The 22,845-nt window shown below is 40.0% G+C and overlaps 1 protein-coding gene across 12 annotated transcripts in view; it reads right to left on the bottom strand.

Annotated features, from left to right (window-relative positions):
* The window catches only part of TTLL5 (tubulin tyrosine ligase like 5), a 310,092-nt gene that overhangs the window by 99,792 nt on the left and 187,455 nt on the right, over positions 1-22,845 (bottom strand). For all 12 annotated transcript variants that reach the window (XM_047794889.1, XM_047794885.1, XM_047794888.1 and 9 more), the window contains one exon: positions 986-1,181. In XM_047794889.1, the coding sequence (XP_047650845.1) occupies positions 986-1,181 (196 nt within the window). The remainder of the gene's footprint in view (positions 1-985; positions 1,182-22,845) is intronic.

Here is a 22,845-nt window from a genome sequence, read left to right as displayed (position 1 = left end):
GCACAGTGGATAACGAATCTGTACTAGGAACCATGAGGTTGCGGGTTCGATCCTGCCCTTGCTCAGTGGGTTAAGGATCCAGCGTTGCTGTGAGTTGCGGTGTAGGTTGTAAACGCGGCTCAGATCCCGCGTTGCTGTGGCTGTGGTGTAGGCTGGTTGCTATAGCTCTGATTCGACCCCTAGCCTGGGAACCTCCATATGCCGTGGGAGTGGCCCAAGAAATGGCAAAAAGACACACACACACACACACAAAAACCGTTTTCTACAAGAATATGAATGTTATTTATTCCTTGAAAATCTTGATAGGCCATGAAAGACTAATGTATGCTTATATATACCAAGTCTAAGAAGGCAAGGAAGTAGTATATTTAGAAAAAAATCAGAGTTCCCGTTGTGGCGCAGAAGAAACAAATCCGATTAGGAACCATGAGGTTGCAGGTTCAATCCCTGGCCTTGCTCAGTGGGTTAAGGATCCGGCATTGCTGTGAGCTGTGGTGTAGCCTGCAGACACGGCTTGGATCTGGCGTTGCTGTGGCTTTGGCGTAGGCCAGCAGCTATAGCTCTGATTAGACCCCTAGCCTGGGAACCTCCATATACTACAGGTATGGCCCTAAAAGGACAAAAGAAAAAAAGACAAAAAAAAAATCTTCAAAACATTGGCTTTTGGGTATCTGGGAATTCAGACTATTTGGGAAATTACTGAACAAAGATCATGCAACGGAAAGGGTAAATACTACAAAAGAGATTTTTGTGGAGAAACATCCAAATGAAAAAAATGTCAAAACTGGTTCAACATCACCTTCCAGCAAAGCCAACATAGGGCTTCAGCACATTTCTTTCCCATGTTTAGAGTCCCTAGGAACCAGTCAATCCATGGTGGCACTGCTAAACTTTGGAGCAACTATTCCTAAATTTCTCATCAACTTTTTTTTCAAGCCCGCAGAAGGAAGATATTAACACATGGAAAAGCCTTATCTTGAATTACCTGATGCCGGGCTCGACTCTGGTCCAGAAGCTGCCGGGACTGCAGTTTTTGCTGTTCCAGTTGTTGCAGGGCAAAATGGAGTTGGTAGCTGCCTGCTGTGGGGTGGTACTTGTGCTGGGGGACCACCCCTGTAGCCTTGCTATACGCACTGTTCTCCACCTCTCCCTCCCAGGCAAAGCCACCTGTTTGGAGGCTCCTGAAGGAAAAAGAGAACGGAATTCTTAGAGTAGTTGTGCGAACAATGAAGGAAAGGAGAGAAATAGTTCAGTTATTTTTTTGTTATAGAACTGAACATGGTTTGGAATTACAAATTTGTTTGTGTGATAAACTGACTGACTCACCAACTAAACTGCAGCTCAGCGATGACCCAGGTGGTCTGCTCTGCTCTCCATTCTCTTCACTTATCAAAAGGCTTGGCACATGGTCAGTTTAATAAAATATCTATTGAATCTTACACAATTAAGATAGGGGCGTTCCCACTGTGGTGCAGTGGAAACAAATCCGACCAATAACCATGAGGTTGCAGGTTCAATCCCTGGCCTCACTCAGTGGGTTAAGGATCTGGAATTGCCATGAACTGTGGTGTAGGTTGCAGACATGGCTCGGATCCCGCATTGCTGTGGCTATGGCTGGCAGCTGCAGCTCCAATTCAACCCCTAGCCTGGGAACTTCCATCCATATGCAGCAGGTGCTGCCCTAAAAAACAAACAAACAAACAAAAACAACAACAACAAAAAAGAAAAATTATTAAGATAGAAATTTCATTCCTCTGTAATTTCCAAGAGGAGCCCAGAGAGCTTCAAACGCATGATGGTAGGTTATTTTAAGGTAAGAAGAGAGGCACAATCATCCTCTGTAACATCAACTTGGAAAGAATAGGGGTTAATTACAGAAAAGTCTTAGTTTTCTTAGCCACCCATTAGTGAAGCATCTACATTTTGAAAAGAAGTGTTTATATTTGAGCCTATATGTCCTCATCATGGGATAACATTACTGATGTGAGAAGATACACTTTTCATTGTTCCTCTCATCAGGGTCCCCAGGCAGGCTGACGTTTAGCTTACACACATTGGAGATATTTTGCTAAGTGACATAAGTCAGTCAGAAAAGGACAAATATCGTATGATTTGTCCCAGAACAGTCAAACTCCTAGAGACAGAAAGGTGGTTGTCTGTGGCTCGGGGGCCAGTGGCACAGGGAGTTAGTGTTCAGTGGGTACTGAGTTTTAGCTTACGATGATGAAAATGTTTCGGAGATGGATGGCAGGGATGGTTGAACAATACTGTAAATGTACTAAATGCCAATGAACTGTACACTTAAAAATGGTAAATTTTACTTGGTGTATTATTTTGCCGCAGATTTTTTTTTTCTTTTTAAAGGTCCCCATTTATTTTTAGAACAGTATTATTTGGAAATCCTTCCATAGCCTTCACACTTTTGGCGATTCATCTCTGAGCCTTCCTTAACTACACTGTATTTCCATCACCCCCCCCCCCTTTTTGTTTCTGGCCACACCAGCAGCATTTGGAAGTCCCCAGGCCAAGGACTGAACCGGGGCCACCACAGTGACAACATCGGATACTTAACCCACTGTGCCACCGGGGAACTACTTTTTCCCTTTTAGAGTTACAGTGACCAAAAAAATTGTACGTAGAAGAAACACTAATCGTTTCACAGTGAACAACCTTATCCCAAAATTTTGGTTAATGGGGCTCAGAAGAATAAAACAGTGTCTAATTCAAGAGACATATTCATAGAGATTCAAATCATCATGTTATTCTTTCCTCTGTAAACATCCTTTGGTGTTAATGGTCGTTTCAGTGCAGAGATGCAACAACAGTGGGGTGAGTTCCCAGACCTTCCTGAGTCCTGACCTACCAGCTGCCTGGTTATTAACAGCCTGGTCCCAGTGACCCCAGCTGGCCCTGTGGGGAGGGAGCAAAGTGGGAAGTCTGTTGAGGGCAGAGCCCATGCTCCTCCCTTGCCTGGGACCTCCTCTCTCACAGCTTGGTCCTTTGGTTTCCCTAAGTCTCTCAAAGAGGTTTCCAGACACTTAGTTAAGGGAAAGTCTGTGTAATATATTCTGAAGGCCATGGATGAAAGCTTTTCTGTTCACGTAATCTCACCTCTGATATGTCACATCCCTTGCTCACCTCCTCCCACAGTTTGGCTCACACGGTTCAGGTGCACAAGTAAGTGCTTTCAGTTGGAGAAAGTATCTCCTTGGAGAAGTGGTACCAAAGAGCGCAGAGCTTATTCTTTTTTTTTTTAGTATGACACTGATCTTCCGTGATCCCTCCTGAATTGCCTTCATGTGTGTGTTGCTGGACATGATACTTCCCAAGGGGTTTCTGGAGGTGTGGAGAAGTCTGGGGACAATGATCAAGTGTAATAAATACCTGAGTATGTGAACAAAATGTTAACATCATTCTCAAAGTGAAGTGTTGAGTGGGAAGTCGAACAGCAGTTATAGGGTTAAGAAGGGAGGGGCCGGAGAAAACCATTATCTCTGTTCTCATTAGGGAGGGCAAAGAAAAGCTTCCTCAAGATAACCTGCAAGAAATAGCTAAGCAACTGAGTGGGTCCCAGAGTAGAAGGCAGGGCAATGGAGCAAGATACTTAGGTGTAAATGAAGAGAAGGCTCGAGGCAGGAGTGAGCTGATCCACTGAACATATGTCCACAAGGGAAGAGATGATGCAGCAGGAGCTGCCTGGCTGAATAACCTCGAGGTTTCCATGGCAATTCAGGCAGGTATTTGAATCTAGAATGAAACTACTATTTATGATAACTGAGCCGAAAGTGAGAGAATTCATCGATTGTGATTCTGCTTCCATTCCTGGTTTGCTGGTTACACAAAAGTTTCTGGCCACAAGAAGCAATCCAGACTCAGGAATTTGACATTAAAAGATTTATCAGAGTTACCCGGTAGTACAGGGTTTAAGGACCTGGCATTGTACTGCCTTGATGCGGATGTGATCCCTGGCCTGGGAACTTTCTTGCATGCCACAGGCACGGCCACAAACAATTTATATACCTATATAGCTTGTATTAGAGCTCATCTCATGGGCTAGCTAGATGGTTGTTTTTTTTTTTTTAAATTGCTTTAATAACAAATATTCCTGGCAGGCATTTACCTTAATGCCTTCCTGTTGTGATCAGAAATCAGAATTTGTAACTAGGTCCCCTTGTTTGGACAGTCCCAGGTGTGTGTATGCAAAGCGGGGGTCTGTGGCTGTATAAGAGGCGGGACAGCGGGCAAGAGCAGATAAAATGAGGGACTTCGGACGAGAGGAGGTTTATTCATCCAACTGCACACACACTGAGCAGACTGCAACGTCATAAACTTTTATAGTGAAACCCATTTTTAATCTCATTGGTAACATAAGTACAATCTCCAAATCACATATAGGAGTTTATCAAGCAAGTAAAGGCTTCTGGCAAAGAGGAAGGAAATTTTTACAGCACAACATTGGGAGGAGTGGTGTGCAGGAGTGCTCAGCTGTGTAAGGCAATGTGGTACATGCCATGAGAACTTGCTTGCTTTGAATTCTGGTGGGTGTTACTCTGGCCACCATATCTCACAGTTAAAGAACAAGGCTTTGGGGTTTGCAATCTTCAAGGGCTGTTATGACTGACATGGAAGGTGTCAGGTGGGCTCTCACTCGAACTTTGCCTGTGATTATGTGTCTACATATCCTTTGTGTGGCATATAAGAATTTCCATTCCCATCCAAAATTCCATTCCAATTTCTTGAACCTCAGTTCATTCTAGTTTACTAACAATATATTTTCTACTCTCACCAAAAACTTGAGATTCAATTATTCTAAAATTTAGTTTTTATGTAACTCTTTGCTCAATACTAAAATACAATACTGCATACATTCCCTGTAAATAACTTCCAATAGTTCTGTATTATTTCTAGAGCAAGATATACAGAGTCAAAAGAGTTAGCCATGGGAATGCTCAGAGTGTTTAACATTTGATTCAAATTCAAAAAATCAAAGTGAAATACCTGTATTTTGCCCTGATTACATATGCAGCTAATAGGCAACAATATGGCAAAATTTTCTAAGCCACATGTCCTCTTATTAGCTTATTTATGTACAACTTTGTCTTACCTTCTTAGATTACACTGAGGCTCTGCAGGACAGAGTGTTTTTTTTGTTTGTTTGTTTGTTTTACCATAACTGCCCTTCCAGCAGCACACCCCTCACACCAACCTCTAACCAAAACACACTAAAGGGCTGTCTCTTTTCCTTTTTAATAACTGTTCCATCAAATGGATGTTGGTTGTAAGGAACGTGGAGGAAATTCGTAAAATGTACAAATCTTGAGTGAAGCAGGATCTCCTGAGCAGGCTGTTGCCCTCTTTGTAGATACGCTTTCAGTGTCAATATTTCCCAAGAACGAAGTGATATCGCAAGAGCGCAGGGTAAGGATGAGACAGAGGAATAGGACAGTGTACAAAGCCTGTGATTGCGCAGTCCATTTCCCCAGCTCCTACCATCCAATCCGAGCAAAACCTGAGCAACTCTGTATGAGGACACCTTGTTCTCTTGAGGGTGTTAGCAATGGGGGTGGGGGATTTCTGATATTTAGGAGGTAGAAGTCAAGGATGCTAAATGTCCCATAACGTGAGGAAGAGCCCTGTGCTAGGAAGGTATGTGCTACTCAAAATGCCAATGGTGCTTCTAATAAGAAGCACTGAAAGGCCATGAAGGAGGTGCTTTCTGGGAAAATCTTGCCATTTTTTTTTTTTAATAAAAAAAGGATATCTACCTACTTCCATGGTGCTTATTCCACTATACATCATGGAATTTACAGATATTTAAGGATAGCAGAGGGTACATTTTCTTTGTCCATAAATTTTCAATCTCAAACAAAGTAGTCTTGGCACATAGCAAGGGCTGGAAAGGTGCTTTCCATGCCAAAAGTCCTACAAATGAGAGAGTGCCTCCCACGAGCTTACAATGCAGTGCTGGTCAGAATAAGGAAGCTATGTGATCAGAATGCCATTAAAAAAAAGTGGTGGGATCTCCCTTGACTTTGAGGGGTATTTCCAAGGACAAGATGAGAGTGATTCTGCATGGAATGTTGTGTGCTCCATTCCCAATCCTTCCCAGGACAGTTGGGATTGAGTCATATTCACAAAGACCAAATGAATAAGGAGAGAATAGGTAGGGTAGGGCTCTCCACTGAGGCCTTTATTACATCCAACTTCTCTATGCTTTATTAAACTTTCTTCATCTGTAAGGGCTCCAAAAATATATTCCCACCACCAACACTGCTATTACTTTTCTTCTCTCTAGTGGTTTCTTTTTTTTGTCCTAGACAGTGCTGAAGGGAGAGTGAGAGAGAACCGGACAGGTCTCTGGAACGCCTTAAAACTGATGATCCCAAAGGGGAGTTCTACCCGCCACCCACAGAAATAATGAAAATAGAACCCTCTCTACTTTAATATGGCTTCTTCATTCACCTCTTTTTTTTTTTTTTTTTTTTTTAAAGAGCCGCACCTGCAGCATATGGAGGTTCCCAGGCTAGGGGTCAATCAAATCAGAACTGTAGCTGCCAGTCTACACCACAGCTCACAGCAATGCTGGATCCTTAACCCACTAAGCAAGGCCAGGGATCAAACCCACATCCTCATGGATACCAGTAGGATTCATTACCACTGAGCCACCATGGGAACTCCTCATTCACCATTTTGGATATTAACTCTCTTGCAGTTAAAGCAAACGCAAAAACCAAATTAAAAAAATAAGAATGTAAGGAGTTACTGTTGTAGCACAGAGGAAATGAATCTGACTAGTAACCATGAGGTTAAGGGTTTGATCCTTGGCCTTGCTCAGTGGGTTAAGGATCTGGCATTGCCGTGAGCTGTAGTGTAGGTTGCAGACGCGGCTCGAATCCCGCGTTGCTGTGGCTCTGGCATAGGCCAGTGGCTACAGCTCCGATTCGATCCCTAGCCTGGGAACCTCCAAATGCTGTGAGAGTGGCCCAAGAAATGGCAAAAAAAAAAAAAGACAAAATAAAGTTCCTTTGGGACTTTCGCTTCTGAGCAAGTAGGAAGTTTCAAGAGATTATCACTTTTACCTTAACAAAAAGAACAAGCTGAATAAGCTGCTAAATCATACTTCAAACCGAACAAAATGCCAAGGACATACAGAAACCTGTATGAATAAAATCCCCAAAAGTGACAAGCTTGTTGCTTTTAGCCAGGATGGCCCTTAGGAGGAGAAGGAACCTGCACAGATGGGAGTTAAGGCACTACCAGATCAACTTTGGACAGGCTTTTTCTATCTACATATTATCAGCTGGTATGACAGGTTAGGCTCCCTGAAGCCCCAGCCACAGACTGAATCTGCACCACCTATCAACTCTTTCATCACATGCACAGGGATGATGAAGGCTGGGGAGTGGGCAGGGACTGATTAAAGTGCCTTTCAGAGAAATTATAGATATTATTCTTTGACCGTCACCAAAACTCAGCAAGCAGTAGTCTAAAAGTTCGTTGTAATGCAGAATCTGAAACCAAATCATACTTTGAGCTTTTCATACTTTGTTGGTCAATCTTGCATTTTGAATGGATCCTTTTATCCATACAAGATTTTTATAACATCAAGCATTAGTCTATAGGAATATTGGTTCACTGAGTTATGCAGACCTTCCAAATGTCAACACATTTCATTACGTAATGTTAAAAAACTATATTTGTTACTATCACTCGAATCTCATCAAAAGAGTCTGAATATCAGGAAGGTGTCAAATTCATAGTGGTAGATATAAATTTTTCAAAATTCTTAGTTTTTTCTTAAAAGCCAGAATTTTATCACTGACAACCAATTCTTCTAATTTTTTCCCTTGAAGAGGATGGGTTGCGTATTTTTGAGAAAACATCTGTCAAATATCCAAATAGGAAAAACCATAGTTTGTCTAGAAAATATTCACGTAAAAACCGTTCATGAAAAAAGTGGCTAGTTTAAACTCCAACTCAGACATGCAAGTGCTTTTCCTTGAGACAATTATAATACAGTATGCAGCAGAAGCGTTTCAGTTGTACATTCCACTTTGTCAGATAAAATATTAAAAAGAAATATAATCCAGGGTTGAGATTTAGTTATTACTGCTTATATCAAGGCTATTCTGAAGTAGCACTGGCTACTCTTGTAACTACAATGATCTCGTGGTAAAGAATACAATGATTACCACAAAGTTTGGTGCCACTGCCTTAATCTGCGTTAAGGAATGAACAGTTTTACAAAATCACCATTGTTTTTGCACCATCAGTGTACACATCAGAATAGCGAAAGACGCAGAAGTCTTAGAATTGCTATGAAAAAATGTTTGACCCTATTGGCTTCCTCTGAGGGTCTTGAGGATTCCCCCCCACCACTGCCGCCCCCCCCCCACCCTGATCTACAGGTCCATGAATAGCACTTTGAAAACCCACAGACCTATTGCAAGACAAGGCTGCCACAGCCTGGGGATGGGGGGAGGTGGGAAGAAAGCAAGATTGGAAAGAAAAGGACTCCTTAGCTACCCAAAAAGCTGATATTCAGGATGAAAAGCAGAGATCTCCCATGGTTCAGAAAAATGACCACATGATTGCAGAGCACAAAAAGATCTTTAGATTCTTACTGTTGGCCCCATCTTGCCCCCAAAATATTTGGAGCTAGAGGTGAATTAAATCTAACTAAAGCCACAACAAAGTCCAGACACAGCTTAATTATCAGACTGGCTTAACTCCTTCTCCTTCTGCCCCCTTCCCACACATCAACAGCCTAAGAAAAGAAAGAATATGTATTTTTTGGGGGGGGAGCATGCTATAAATATCATTTACTTAAGTATGGTTTTACCTAAAATGTTCAGCATATAATTAATAATTATGAAAGACATGCAGAAACAAGTAAATACTAGTCATGAGAAAAAACAACCAATAGAAGAACACTGTGAATGGTTCTTCTGGTACAGATAGTACAGATGTTGGACTTAACAGACATGGACTTCAAAATAATAACTATGATAAATACGTAAAAGAGGCTAGTGTGAAAGGTGGGCAACACATACATACAGATGGAGGATTTTAATAGAGAGGTGACATCTATAAAAAAAGAACCAAACAAGAATCCTAAAAATGAAAAAAAAAAAAGTTCAGAAATGAGGAGTACATTCAAAATGCTTAACAGCAGGTTGGACACAGTAGAGGAGAATATCTAACATACATAAAATTGGAATCTCAAGAAGTTGAGGGAGAATGGGGCAGAAGAAATATTTAGATATACTGTGTTCTTGGATTAGAAAATCAATACTGTCAGAATGACTATATTACCCTAGCCAATCTGCAGATTCAATGCAGTCCCTATCAAATTACACCTGGCATTTTCCCCAAAACTAGAACAAATAATTTTAAAATTTGTATGGAAACACAAAAGACCCCAAATAGCCAAAGCAATCTTATGAAAGAAGAGCAGAGCTAAAGGAATCAGGCTCCTTGACTTCAGACTATACTACAAGGCTAGAGTCATCAAAACCATATAGTATTGGCAGCAAAACAGAAATACATAGATCAATGGAACAGGACAGAAAGCCCAGAAATAAACCCACACACCTATGGTAAATTCATCTGTGACAAAGGAGGGAAGAATATGCAATAGAGAAAAGACAGTTTGTTCCACAAGTAGTACTGGGAAAACTGGACAGCTACATGCAAAAGAATGAAATCAGAACATTCCCTAAAACCATTTACAAAAATAAACTCAAAATTGATTAAAGATCTAAATCTTTAATCAATCTTATAGTGTTTGTAAAACCAAACACTATAAAACTCCTACCTAGAGTAAAATATAGGCAAAACACTCTTTGACATAAATCACAGCAATATCTTTTTGGATCTATCTATACTCTAACCACAATGGTATTAAATTAAAAACCAGTAACAATAAAATATCTAGAAAATTCCCAAATATTTGGAAATTAAACAACATACTTTAGATAATCTATGGATCAAAGAAGAAATCACAAGAGAAATTAGGAAATATATTAAACTGAATGGTAATAAAAACACAATCAAAATCTGAGATGCAATTAAAAGAATATATAGTATTATAAAATCTATGTTCTAAGCTTCTACTTTAAGAAGCTAGAAAAACACAAAGTAGAAGAATAAAAAACAAAATAATAACAGCAGAAATCAAGAAAGTAATTAAACAAGAAAGCCATTCACTGAGAGGGCTCTAATGCCTTGACAGTCTCTGTAAGCAAACCAAAAGCCAAGCCAGAGTCAATACACTCACATTTGAGAAAATGAAATTTTTTTTTTTGTCTTTTTGCTGTTTCTTTGGGCTGCTTCTGCGGCATATGGAGGTTCCCAGGCTAGGGGTTGAATCAGAGCTGTAGCCACTGACCTATGCCAGAGCCACAGCAACGCGGGATCTGAGCCGCGTCTGCAACCTACACCACAGCTCAGGGTAATGCCGGATCGTTAACCCACTGAGCAAGGGCAGGGACCGAACCCGCAACCTCATGGTTCCTAGTCGGATTTGTTAACCACTGCGCCACGAAGGGAATTTCGAGAAAATGAAATTTAAGAACAATCAATCACAAACAGTCAACGAGGCTTTCCCAAATAAGGCAACCACTTAAGCTACAGCCACATAATTTCCTTGCTTTACTTAATTAAGAGTCTGCTCTATTGAAAAAAAAAAAAAAAAAAAAAAGCCTTCCCTTTAGTTCTTGCCTGTGGAGTGCTCCTAACCATTTTCAGTTTGGTACAGTCCAATTAAAATCAATGTTTGCTTAAAATTTAATGTACTTCAGTTTTCCTTTTAACACAATGAAATAGAAAATGAGCAAATAGTGAAGATCATCAAAGTCAAAAGTTGGTTATATGAAAAGAATTAAAAGGCTGATAAATTCCAAGCAAGGTGATCACAAGAAAAAAAAATTTAGTATCAGGAATGAAGAGGGGGAATGTCATACAGACAATATAGCTATCCAAAGTATAAGGAGAAGTCTAAGTCAGCTATGCTCCAATAATTTTTTTTTTTTTTAAAAAAAGGATAAGGAGATATTATGAACAATTCCGTGTCAAATTTTCAACAACTTAGATGAACTGAAGAAATTCTTGGAAATACCACTTTTTGGATGTGACACGATGAGGGGAAATCTAAATATATAAATTTAACTTGTAATCAAAAACTATCTGAACAAAGAAAATTTTAAGCCCAGATGGTTTCAGTGAAGTCTAGCAACGATTTAAAGAAATAATTTCAATCTTTCAGAAAAGAGAAGGGAAAACTTCCCATCTCATTTCACGATGTTAACATATCTCTGATACAAAAAATGTGACAAAAGACATTACAAGAAAATCACACACCAACATACCTGATGAACACATGCACAAAAAGCTTTAACAGGGGAGTTCCCATCGTGGCACAACGGAAACAAATCTGATTAGGAACCATGAGGTTGCAGGTTCGATCCCTGGCCTTGCTCAGTGGGTTAAGGATCTGGCGTTGCTGTGGGCTGTGGTGTAGGTTGCAGACACGGCTTGGATCTGGTGTTGCTGTGGCTGTGGCGCAGGCCGGCAGCGACAGCTCTGATTAGACCCCTAGCCTGGGAACCTCCATATGCCAAGGGTGTGGTCCTAAAAAAAAAGGACAAAAAAAAGAAAAAAAAAAAGCTTTAACAAAATACTAGCAAATCTAATCAATTTATCTATCTCATTTATAGGATACATATCATGACCAAGTGGTATTTACCACAGGAATAATTTAATGTTAAAAAACTCAATTACATAATTTACCACATTAAGAGAATAAAGAAGAAAAAGTATATGAGAAAATTATTAGATTTCAAAATACACTGGACAAAACTCAATCCATTCTTAAGAGAAACTCTCAGTAAACTAAGAAGAGAAATTTGCTCAACCTAATAAAAGGTATATATGAAAAACCTCTGGCTAACATAATACTTATTGGTGAAACAGTGACTACTTTTCCTCAAAGAGCAGGAATAAAGGAAAGAAGTTTGCTCTCACCACTTTTATAGAAAATTAGTAAGATAGCACCTGGCCAATGTCCTAAGAAAACAAACATGATTGTTTACATAGAAAATCCCATGAATTTTATAAAAACATTGGTAGAACTAATAAACAAGAACAGTAAAGTTGCAGGAATCAAGGTCCATAAACAAAATATAATTATATTTTTATAGGCTAGTAATATACAGTTGAAATTTAATTAATTGAAAATGAAAATTTAAATAGCATTACAATATCATAAAAACATACCAAACATCTAGGAATAAATATAATGGAAAATGTGTAAGATCTCTAAATTAAATTTATAGAATATTAATGAGAAATATTAAATAAAACCTAAATAAATATAGATATAGTATATCTTGACTAATTAGAAGACTCAATATTGTTAATATGTTTTTATTCTGTGCTACAGATATCGGATTTCTTAGTTCCATAATTTCCATCTGGAAATCTGTCTTGAAATTTCCTATTTTTTTATTCATTAAAACCTATTTCCTTTTACATCCTTGTTCATAATCATAATGGCCACTTTAAAATCCTTGTCTGTTAATTCTATCTCCTGAGGCTTCTTAGGACTGGTCACCAATAATTACCTTTTATTCTAAGAATGGGTCATGTTTTCCTATTTTTCTTTTCTTTTTTTTTTTCTTCATTTGTCAGTTTCATATTGTATCCTGGATATTGTGAACTGCTTTAGATACTGGATTGCACTATATTGCTCCAAAGAGTGAGTGAGTGAATGAGTGAGTGAATGAGTGAGTGTGTGTACAGGCAGTTAACTTAGCTGAACTCAAACTGCAGTTCTTTCCTCCCTGCAGTGGGCCATGTTCATGTTCCATGTTCAGTTCCTGCGGCTGCAGCTGTACGGTTTGGAGTGCAACTTGTACGTACATCATTCAAAGGTCAGCCCAAGATCTGAGTGAAATTTATACAGACAGACATTAGGTTCTCCCTTTCTGGCTGCCTCATTTCCAGGGTTCTCTGCTTACTCTCCAGAAGTGCTTGTCCTAAACTCCATCCTCCAGTTTGTCAAGACTCTGGATTTCTATGTAAGTTCTAACTGCTCCATGTGGTACAAGCTGGTCTGCCCTCCAGCTAAAAGGCAATAAATAAACAAAAACCAAACATAAATTCACCCCTTATAGTTCCCTTCTTCCAAATGTTGGTTCTTTTCCATTATCAGCCAGCTTTTGTTTACCCTCCAGTGCCTTCAGGTAGCAGTGCTATTTTGTATTTTACCCAGTGTGTTGATCTGATAAAAGCTTAGCTGGCCAATACTAGAACTGGAAGCCACCCCCAACTGATTTATAGATTCAATGCAATCATAATCAAATTCCCAGTAGGCTTTCTTGTAGTTGTTGAAGAAACTGACAAGCTGATTTTAAAACTTATATGGAAAAGTCAAAGAATCTACAAGAGTCAAAACAATCTTGAAAAGGGAGATGACATAACCTGATTTCAAGGCTACTATAAAATGACCACAATCAAGACAGTACGGTATAGGCATAAGAGTAAACAACCAGATGAACAGACAGAATAGAGTCTAAAGAGTCTAGAAACAGACCAATAAATAAATGGTCAATTGAAATTTATCAGGTGAAATCAACAAGGAAAAGTTTTTTAAACAAACGGTGATGGAACAAAGGGTATCTTATGGGGAAAAGAAAAAAAATGAACCTCAACTTCTTTCACTACACACGCAAAAGTAAATTTGAGTTGGCTCACAGATCCTTAAACCTAAAAGCAGGTACCCTAAAACTGCTAGAAAAAAAATAGGAGAATGTCTTTGTAAGCTTGTCATAGGCGAAGATTTCTCAGACAGGACAAAAAAGCTCTAATCACAAATGAAAAAAATTTGGTAAGCTATTAAAGTTAAATTTACCTGCTCATCCAAAGGCATTACTAAGAAAGTGAATAGGCGAGCTGAAGAAAAATATTTGCAATACATATATGTGACAAAAGATTCCTAGTAATAATATATAAAGAACTCCTATCATTAGCAGTTGACTTCAACAATAAAACGATAAGCCAACTGAAATGTGTATAAAATATCTGAATACATACTTTACAAAAGAAAACAAACAAATGGCCAAATGAAAAGTTCCCAATGTCAGTAGTCATCAAGAAAATGAAAATACCATTTTACATCTAATAAAATAACTAAAATCAAACAGATAACACCAAATGTTGGTGACGTGGAACAACAAGAATTCTCATACAGTGCTGATGGGGGTGTAAGGTGAAACAACAGCTTCAGAGAACTATTTGTCAATCTCTTATAAATTTAAACATATAGTTATACGACTGACAATTCCACATCTATGTATTTATCTTTCCAGAATGAAAAAAAAAATGTTTACCAAAAAAGTTACATAAGAATTTCCATTGAATTTGTATTTATAATAGTAAAAAAATTGGAACCAATCCTAAAGTCCAATAGGAAAAAAGATAAACAAATTGTGTAAATATACACTGTGTTGAATGAAAGACGCTAGACACAGAGAATATTCTATTATTCAATTTATATGAAGTCCAAGAAGAGACAAAACTATATTTGTACACCCATGTTCATAGCATCATTATTCACAAAAATGGTGAAAGGTGAAAGCAACCTACTTGTCTATTGATACATTCAGGGATAGATAAAATGTGGTATATATATACACACTGGAATATCATTCAGCTTTTAAAGGAAGGAAATTCTGACATATACTACAACATGGAGAGACCTTGAGAATATTATGTTAAGTGAACCAAACCACTCACAAAAAGACAAAAGTCGTACAGTTCCACTTATGTGAAATTCTTAGTCAAGATCACGAGACAGGTTGCCAGATGCTCGGGGAGTGGGAAATGGGGAGTTAATGGGTACAGTTTCAGTTCTATAAGATGAATACAGTAATGGGCATGGATGGTGGTCATGACTGTACAACAATACGAATGTATTTAATACTACTGAACTGTACACTTAAAAATGGTTCCAATGGTGGGAGTTCCCGTGGTGGCTCAGTGGTTAACAAATCCGACTAGGAACCATGAGGTTGTGGGTTTGATCCCTGGCCTTGCTCAGTGGATTAAGGATCCAGCGTTGCTGTGAGCTGTGGTGTAGGTCATAGACGCGGCGTGGATTCTGTGTTGCTGTGGCTCTGGTGTAGGTCGGTGGCTACAGCTCCAATTAGACCCCTAGCCTGGGAACCTCCATATGCCACGGGAGCGGCCCAAGAAAAATGGCAAAAAGACAAAAAAAAAAAAAAAAGGTTCTAATGGTGAATTTCATGTTATGTGCATTTCACCACAGAAAAAAAGAAAAAATCTATGATGAGAGAAGTCAAAAGTACGATTATAGGGGAAGGGGTAAATTGACTGGGAAGACACACTAGGGAATTTTAGAGCGTGATGGAAATGTTCTAGATCATATGTTGAGTGGTGGTAACATGGATATGTAAAATTGTCAGAACATCTGTATGAACAGTTAAGATATGTGCATTTTATCACATGTAAAGTTGACCTCAATAAAAAAGATCATTTTGCAACATTATAATTATTGAATATGTTGTATACCTGAAACACATCAATGTTATATGACAATTATACTTTGTTTAAAAAAATCAAGTGGCGAGTTCCCGTTGTGGCACAGTGGTTAACGAATTCGACTAGGAACCATGAGGTTGCGGGTTCGGTCCCTGGCCTTGCTCAGTGGGTTAACGATCCGGCGTTGCCATGAGCTGTGGTGTAGGTTGCAGACGCGGCTTGGATCCTGCGTTGCTGTGGCTCTGGCGTAGGCCGGTGGCTACAGCTCCGATTCAACCCCTGGCCTGGGAACCTCCATATGCCGCGGGAGCGGCCCAAGAAACAGCAAAAAGACAATAAATAAATAAATAATAAATTAAAAAATTAAAAAATCAAGTGGAAGGTAAGTTTCATATATTTCTTTTAGTATATTATTAACATGATTATGAATTTGGATGGTGGCGGGGTGAATGGTGAGTCCACGAACCTCAGTTTTCTATTTCTTCTAAGATAAGCATACCAAGAGAGAGCATGCTTAGAGTTTGAACTTAAGGATACTGAATTTGAAGTTGACAATTTTCTTTTTCTTTTCTGGCCTCGCCTGTGGCAGATGGAAGTTCCCAGGCCAGGGATGGAATCCGAGCCAGAGCTGCAACCTATGCCTATCTGCAGCAACTCGGATCCTTAACCCACTGTACTGAGCTGGGGATCGAACCAGTGCCTACACAGAGACAAGCCAGATTATTAACCCACTGCACCAAAGCAGGAACTCCAAAGTCTACATTTTTATTTTTTATCTATTATTTATTTATTTATTTTTATTTTTGCTTTTTAGGGCCACATCCATGGCATATGAAGGTTCCCAGGCTAGGGGTCAAATCGAAGCTGTAGCCTCTAGCCTATGCCACAGCCACAGCAATGCCAGATCCTTAACCCACTGAGCGAGGCCAGGGATGGAACCCGCAATCTCATGGTTCCTAGGCAGATCGTTTCCGCTGTGCCATGACGGGAACTCCTGAAGTCTACATTTTTAAAGTAACAACAAACACTAGAGAAACTACAGATAGTCCTGGGGTTCATGAAATGGAGGTAATTTTTTTTTTTTTGTCTTTTTGCCATTTCTTGGGCCACTCCCGCAGCATATGGAGGTTCCAAGCTAGGGGTCGAATTAGAGCCACAGCAACACAGAATCCAAACCATGTCTGCAACCTACACCACAGCTCACGGCAACGCCAGATCCTTAACCCACTGAGCAAGGCCAGGGATCGAATCCGCAACCTCGTGGTTCCTAGTCAGATTTGTTAACCACTGCGCCACGACGGGAACTCCAGGTAATGTTTTTTTTTTTTAAAAAGATAAATATGCAAACAAAAAGTTGTGCATTTTCCTTTATCTTTCATTAAAAAGCTAATTATTAGACGTTCCCATTGTGGCTCAGTGGTAACAGGCCCAACTAGTATTCATGAGGATGTGAGCTCAATCCCTGACCTCGCTCAGTGGGTTAAGAATCCAGCAGTGCCATGAGCTGTGGTGGAGGTCACAGATGTGGCTTAGATCCTGTGTTACTGTGGCTGCAGTGTAGGCTGGCAGCTGCAGCTCTGTTTTGACCCCTAGCCTGGGAACTTACATATGCTGTAGGTGCAGCCCTGAAGAATAAAACAAAACAAAAACCTAATTATTAGTATTTCTTGTTTGTGTATATGTTACACCTCTGTTCTCAAGTTACCTGATTTTAGTTATAAAAGTGCTCTCTTCATGCATTTTGCAATACTGGAATCATATATAAAAATACATGCTTATGTCGTTACTTCATTTCAGGGAATTCAACTTGCATTTACTGGACACTGTTGTCAGATGCATAGAGACTACCAAGAAGAACTGCACAAGCACCTGCTCTAAAGTGTTCAGGACATGAAGGAAGCACATCTGTTTGGGTGACTCTACTGGGAAGATGAGGCGGTGGAAGGAAGGTGGGGAAGGCAGGACTCTGGATGAATTCAGTGGCACTCTCAGAGAGGTTTGAAGCCTCAGGGCAACAGTGTTGGACAGAACCTGAAGGGGAGGTAGCCTCCACGATGATGACAGTGGGGAAAAGTACATTAGCCTCTGAAGGATCAAATAAGCCAACAAGAATATCTGAAGAAGTGAGGGATATGCAAGAAAGTGACTGTAATGATGGTACATGAGCACTTGGTTGAAAGGCAGGCACTACAGACTCTGGGAACCTGGCCCTGAAGATGTGCTATAACATTAAATGTTTTTTTCGTTAGAAGAGAGTCCAAGGGTCAGTGATAATTAGTTAAGTTTAGCGTTAAAACTGCACGGTGTAGTCTCCCAGAAAAAAATGCCTGCTTATGAAAGGCTTTCAATGAGTGGATTGAGAACTTTTTTCACTAGTAAAAGACTAAAAAGTCAACTTGCATGTAGATACCAATCTAGTAAATATTACTGAAACTGTCTACTAGTAAGTCTTAAGGCTTGCTGTTAGTAACTGCTGACTGGACAGTGAGAGCTAGCCAAATGAAATTGGTGATTAAAATTATTGAAGTAAAACAAATTAGACAGAACTGCCAAGAGATTTTTTGCTCATGGTGACAAGTACCTTGATACTTAGAGAATTTTTGTGTAGGAAAATTATTTTTAAATTATCTCTAAAAATGCAAGTGCTAAAGATTAAAATTTTTTACCTTTGAGTTTGGTCTTTGAGATAAGACTATATATGCTTTTATCTTTTCCCTGTTTTGAATTTATGGAGTTACATTGAGAGAGTTTTTTGGTAGGAAGAGTTGAAGTAGAATAGAGGTAGGATTAGAGGTACAGAAAAGCTCAGAAACTATCTGGAAAAACTCTGAACTTTCGGTGACCTATATGCTAGTCAAAAGCACAGAACTATATGAAATTATAAATGCAAGCTGATCTTTCTGCTTGAGAACAGGGTGAAAGTACTTAAAAACTTTTAAAATATTTTGTTTATTTGAGAGGATGAAAGGCTCTTGGGAAAGGATTAAAGAAATAATCCAAAAAAGAAGACAAGAAGAAATAAAAGGTTTCGGATGCTGGAAAGGAATCAAAACCAATGAAGAGCTGGGTTACTGAGAGAATTCTGGAGGAAGAGCAGAGACCCCAGGCCCCAGGATCTGCAGCACAGGTTCTGACCTGGACAACCCTCAGGAGAGGACAGCTTAGTGACCAGGAACTGGACTCCTGAATGAGACTGCTAGGTTTAGATTCTGGCTCTACCACTTTAAGCAATGTACCTAATCTCTCTGTGTCTTGGTTTCCTCAGCTGTGAAATGGAACTAGAACTCAAGCCCATTTCTCATAGGGCTGGCTCCAGAATTAAATGTTATCATCCATCTAAAGCATTGTGCAATGTCTGGCATACACAATAAATGCTCCATAAATGTGACCTGCTATCATTAGCATTCTTCCTGGGGAAAGTAAACCCAAAACCTTGCGAAAACAATCAATAGGGATGCTAAGGAACAGGTGGAGAAATTCCACCCCTTCTCCGAAAGAAGAGAAGCAAAGAAGTATCTATAATCCCCTTACCGAGCCCTGTGTCCAGGTGGGGTAAGCTGGGTGATAAATAGGGGAACCAATCGAGTGGATCTGAAAAAAGGACTGAGGAATCACTCAGCACATGTGGGCAGGGAACAGTGACAGCTGCTGCCTGGCAGCCCCCACCGGAGGTCACCCCCTCAAGATGGAGGCCTGCTGGTCCGAACCAAGTCAGCCAGAGAATGCTCAACCACGGGCCGGGAGCTGGGCCCTGTGGACAAGGGGTGTTTACCAATAATGCTGGTTACCAGGGAAGGGCAGTTGCTCAGGATCTGACAAGTGGTGAGACCATCACCATCCTCCTTCCCCACCCCACATCTGTTAATAAAAGGCTAAGTCATCACCAAAGGCTACGCTGCCTTTTGCCTCTTCAAAATGAAACAAAAGTAATTTTTTTGCTTAAGGAGCAAAAGCTATATACTCTCAAATGCCATAAACCTGAAAAACACAAAAAGATAGGAAGGCAAAAATCAAAAGTCATCTATCTGTCCTCCAACAACCAAAGATGGCTTCTTTCCGCATTCTGTTGACATTTTGTTGTACAAGCTTCCTTGGTGGTTGTTTCCCTCATGCAGACAGAGTGATTCTGTACTGTGCGCTTTAGAGTCTGCTTTTCTCATCTGGTAATACGCTGTGAAAGATTTCCAACATGATAGTATTGGGTTTGGCAGTTCTTATTCAACTGCTAACTTCAATTACACTTAAAGTCAATTTAAACCTGTAAGTCTTCTTCACTTGAATTTCTGAAACCATGTGAAGAGCTTTATGTTTTTCCTTATTAAATTCCACGACTTAGACTCATCATTCTAGCCTGTTTGAATCATTATGAATTGTCGTCCAAGGTACTCAGTATCCCACCCTACTTCATGGCACTTGAAAGTAGGTTTAGTATATCTTCTAGATTTGTAAGTGCTTAGTACATAGTAAGCACCTAAAATATGAATGGATAAATTAATTCATTGATTAAAAATGATGGCTTAGTGGGCTATATCACAGAGCCTCAGAGACTTCATTCTCACACTTAAACTGACTCACTGTTTGAGTACAGTTGTCTGCTTAGTCACCAAAAATTCCTAATGATAGTATTATCTCGTTCACATTTCTCTTTCATGCTCACCAGATTTCACTGTGTCTTGTCAAAACCAGTCACGGTAATTTTTTTTTCAGTCCCCTGATCTCTTACTAAAGTAATTCCACCACGAAGGGAAATGAGCTTAGTCTAGTATGACTTATTTATTTATTGTCTTTTTTTTGCCTTTTCTAGGGCCACTCCTGTGGCATATGGAGATTCCCAGGCTAGGGGTCTAATCGGAGCTGTAGCCTCCGGCCTGCACCTGAGCCACAGCAATGCAGGATGTGAGCCACGTCTTCAACCTACAACATGGCTCACAGCAACACCAGATCCTTAACCCACTGAGCAAGGCGAGGGATCGAACCCGCAACATCATGGTTCCTAGTCGGATTCTTTAACCACTGAGCCACGACGGGACTCCTAGCATGACTTATTTTTTTCATGAATCAATGCTGGGTTAAGTAATTCTCTTTTCCTTCTCCAAGGGCTGCCAAATCATTGGTTTGCTAATCTGTTAGATTTTTGGTCTGAAACTAACATCTCAATTATCAGTTTATATATTCAGCAACTAGTTTATTCTTCTCTTCCCTTCTGTTTCCTGTGTATAAGCTCTCTCAGTGCATGTGAAATCATACACTGAATCATAATCAAAGGACTAGGAACCATGAATCACAAGTTAATAATCATAAGAACTGCCCCTCTTTGGACATAGTAATTCAATCATTATTTTTTATTTTTTTCTTTTTACAGCCCCACCTGTGGCATATTGAAGTTCCCAGGCTAGGGTCAAATTGGAGCTGCAGCTGCAGCCTATGCCACAGCCACAGCAACACCAGATCCGAGCCACATCTGCAACCTATGCCGCACCTTGTGGCAATGCCGGATGCTTACTTCAGGAGTGAGGCCAGGGTAGGAACCTGCATCCTCACAGAGACAACGTCAGGTCCTTAGCCCTGGGAACTCTAGTAATTCAATTAGCAAGTAGAGAAAATAAGACTGATTCAGTAACTTGACCCTTGTAGGTTTAATTTTCCTTGAGGAATAAAGGGGTCGATGGGACAAAGATGTGCCCTGAAAACTAAGAACCTAGTTAAGGGTTCTTAGTATCAATATAAAATCAATTGGCACCCCCAAATAAATCTCTCATCTTTTGTTTACTACACATGCAAGGAGGCAGGACAACGCATTAAAATAAGGTAGCTCAAACTCAATCAGGAGGGGGAAAAAAGGCAAGACTCAAAAGAGTGAGCAGGATCCAACTTAGATATATGATTTGAAATACAGAATTACAAGCAATTGAGAGGAGAGGTTTCTGATCATTCATTCAATAAGGAGAGATACATATAAAGAAAAAGGAAGCAGTAGTGATGACTGAAAGATGTCTGGGGGTTATCCTCTGGCTAACTTTAACTTTGATTTTATTAATACTGTGTGACCATGACATACATCTGGGAAGAACACACTGAGGTATCCAGTCAAAAAGCTAAGAGCCGATATGCCTGCCCTTTAAAAGTACAGAGAGATCCCAGCCAGCTGGACTTGACAACGGATTCAGAATGTGAACCAGACTTCTGCCGTCTCCATACTTACACCACTCCACGACTGAATGATCCCCAGGAGGAGGAAATTAGGACAAAGTTGGACTTCTCAGTACATCTGGCAGACAATCTGGGGGCAAGCTTTATGGAATACAAAGCTGGATATAAAACCAAACCTTTCAAAAGGCTAAGTTCATAGCACTGTTCTAGAAGACAACTTAGGATTCTGGGAGTCGGCCAGTGATGTAGCTGGAGACTCCTTGGTCCTTTATCTATTAGCAGTCTGGATCTGCAAAGACAGATTGATCCTTAGCCTTATTAACAAGAAATGCCTTTGATCCAGCTCTTTACTTTGGCATAACCAGCATACCACATGAGGTCTGAAAAACGTAGCTGTGAACTAAAAAAGAAGTGAGCAAAGGGTGACCTTTAAGAAAGCCAAGGGAGAACTCCCCGACACCAGTTCATTCAACAATGAAGACTGGATACAGCTCAGCAGGATCTTTATCAAATAAAGGGAAAAGTCTGATGACTTTGTGATAACAACGCAGGTACACAGGCCCAGCTGGCCCTTGTAAAACTGGACCACCACCACCGAGTTTTCACAGCCTGAGAAGACAAGCCAGGAAAAGTTTGCAGAGTGAAAGTCAATGTGCACAGTGTCTAGGGCAGCTGACATGCCTGTTTCCAAGAACTTCTATATTGAATTGTAGCTGGGTTCAAACCTAGTGCACACAAACAGCTTGCAAAGTGTCACAAATTTAGAATTCCTGCCTCATCAGATCAGTTAGGCTCCTTTCCTTTCTCCTATTTTCCCCAGGAAGCAAAACAGCAGGCGACTTGGACCAGTCAAGTCTGCAGCTTTTCTGGCTTCAGTAACCCCTCTCTGCTCCCCTTCTCAATTGGCCAAGGGAAATGGGAGATGGTGCCAGAACTCCACCTTCCTTCCTTCCTTTCCTTTTTCTTTTTTTTTTTTTACCCTCTCCACCTGTCCTTTATCTTCTTTTTACAAATAATGATGTTTTTATAAAAGGGGGGAAATACTGGGGAAATCACAAGAAAGGAGATTTTTTTTTTTTTTTTTTTTTAAGCCACAGGGCCAAAGAGGAGAAAATAAAGTGTGTATGATGGTCA

Source organism: Phacochoerus africanus, chromosome 9 (genome assembly GCF_016906955.1).
Source record: "Phacochoerus africanus isolate WHEZ1 chromosome 9, ROS_Pafr_v1, whole genome shotgun sequence".
NCBI lineage: Eukaryota > Metazoa > Chordata > Mammalia > Artiodactyla > Suidae > Phacochoerus > Phacochoerus africanus.
Note: the sequence above shows the minus strand (reverse complement) of the source record. Positions and strands in the feature narration are given on the sequence as shown.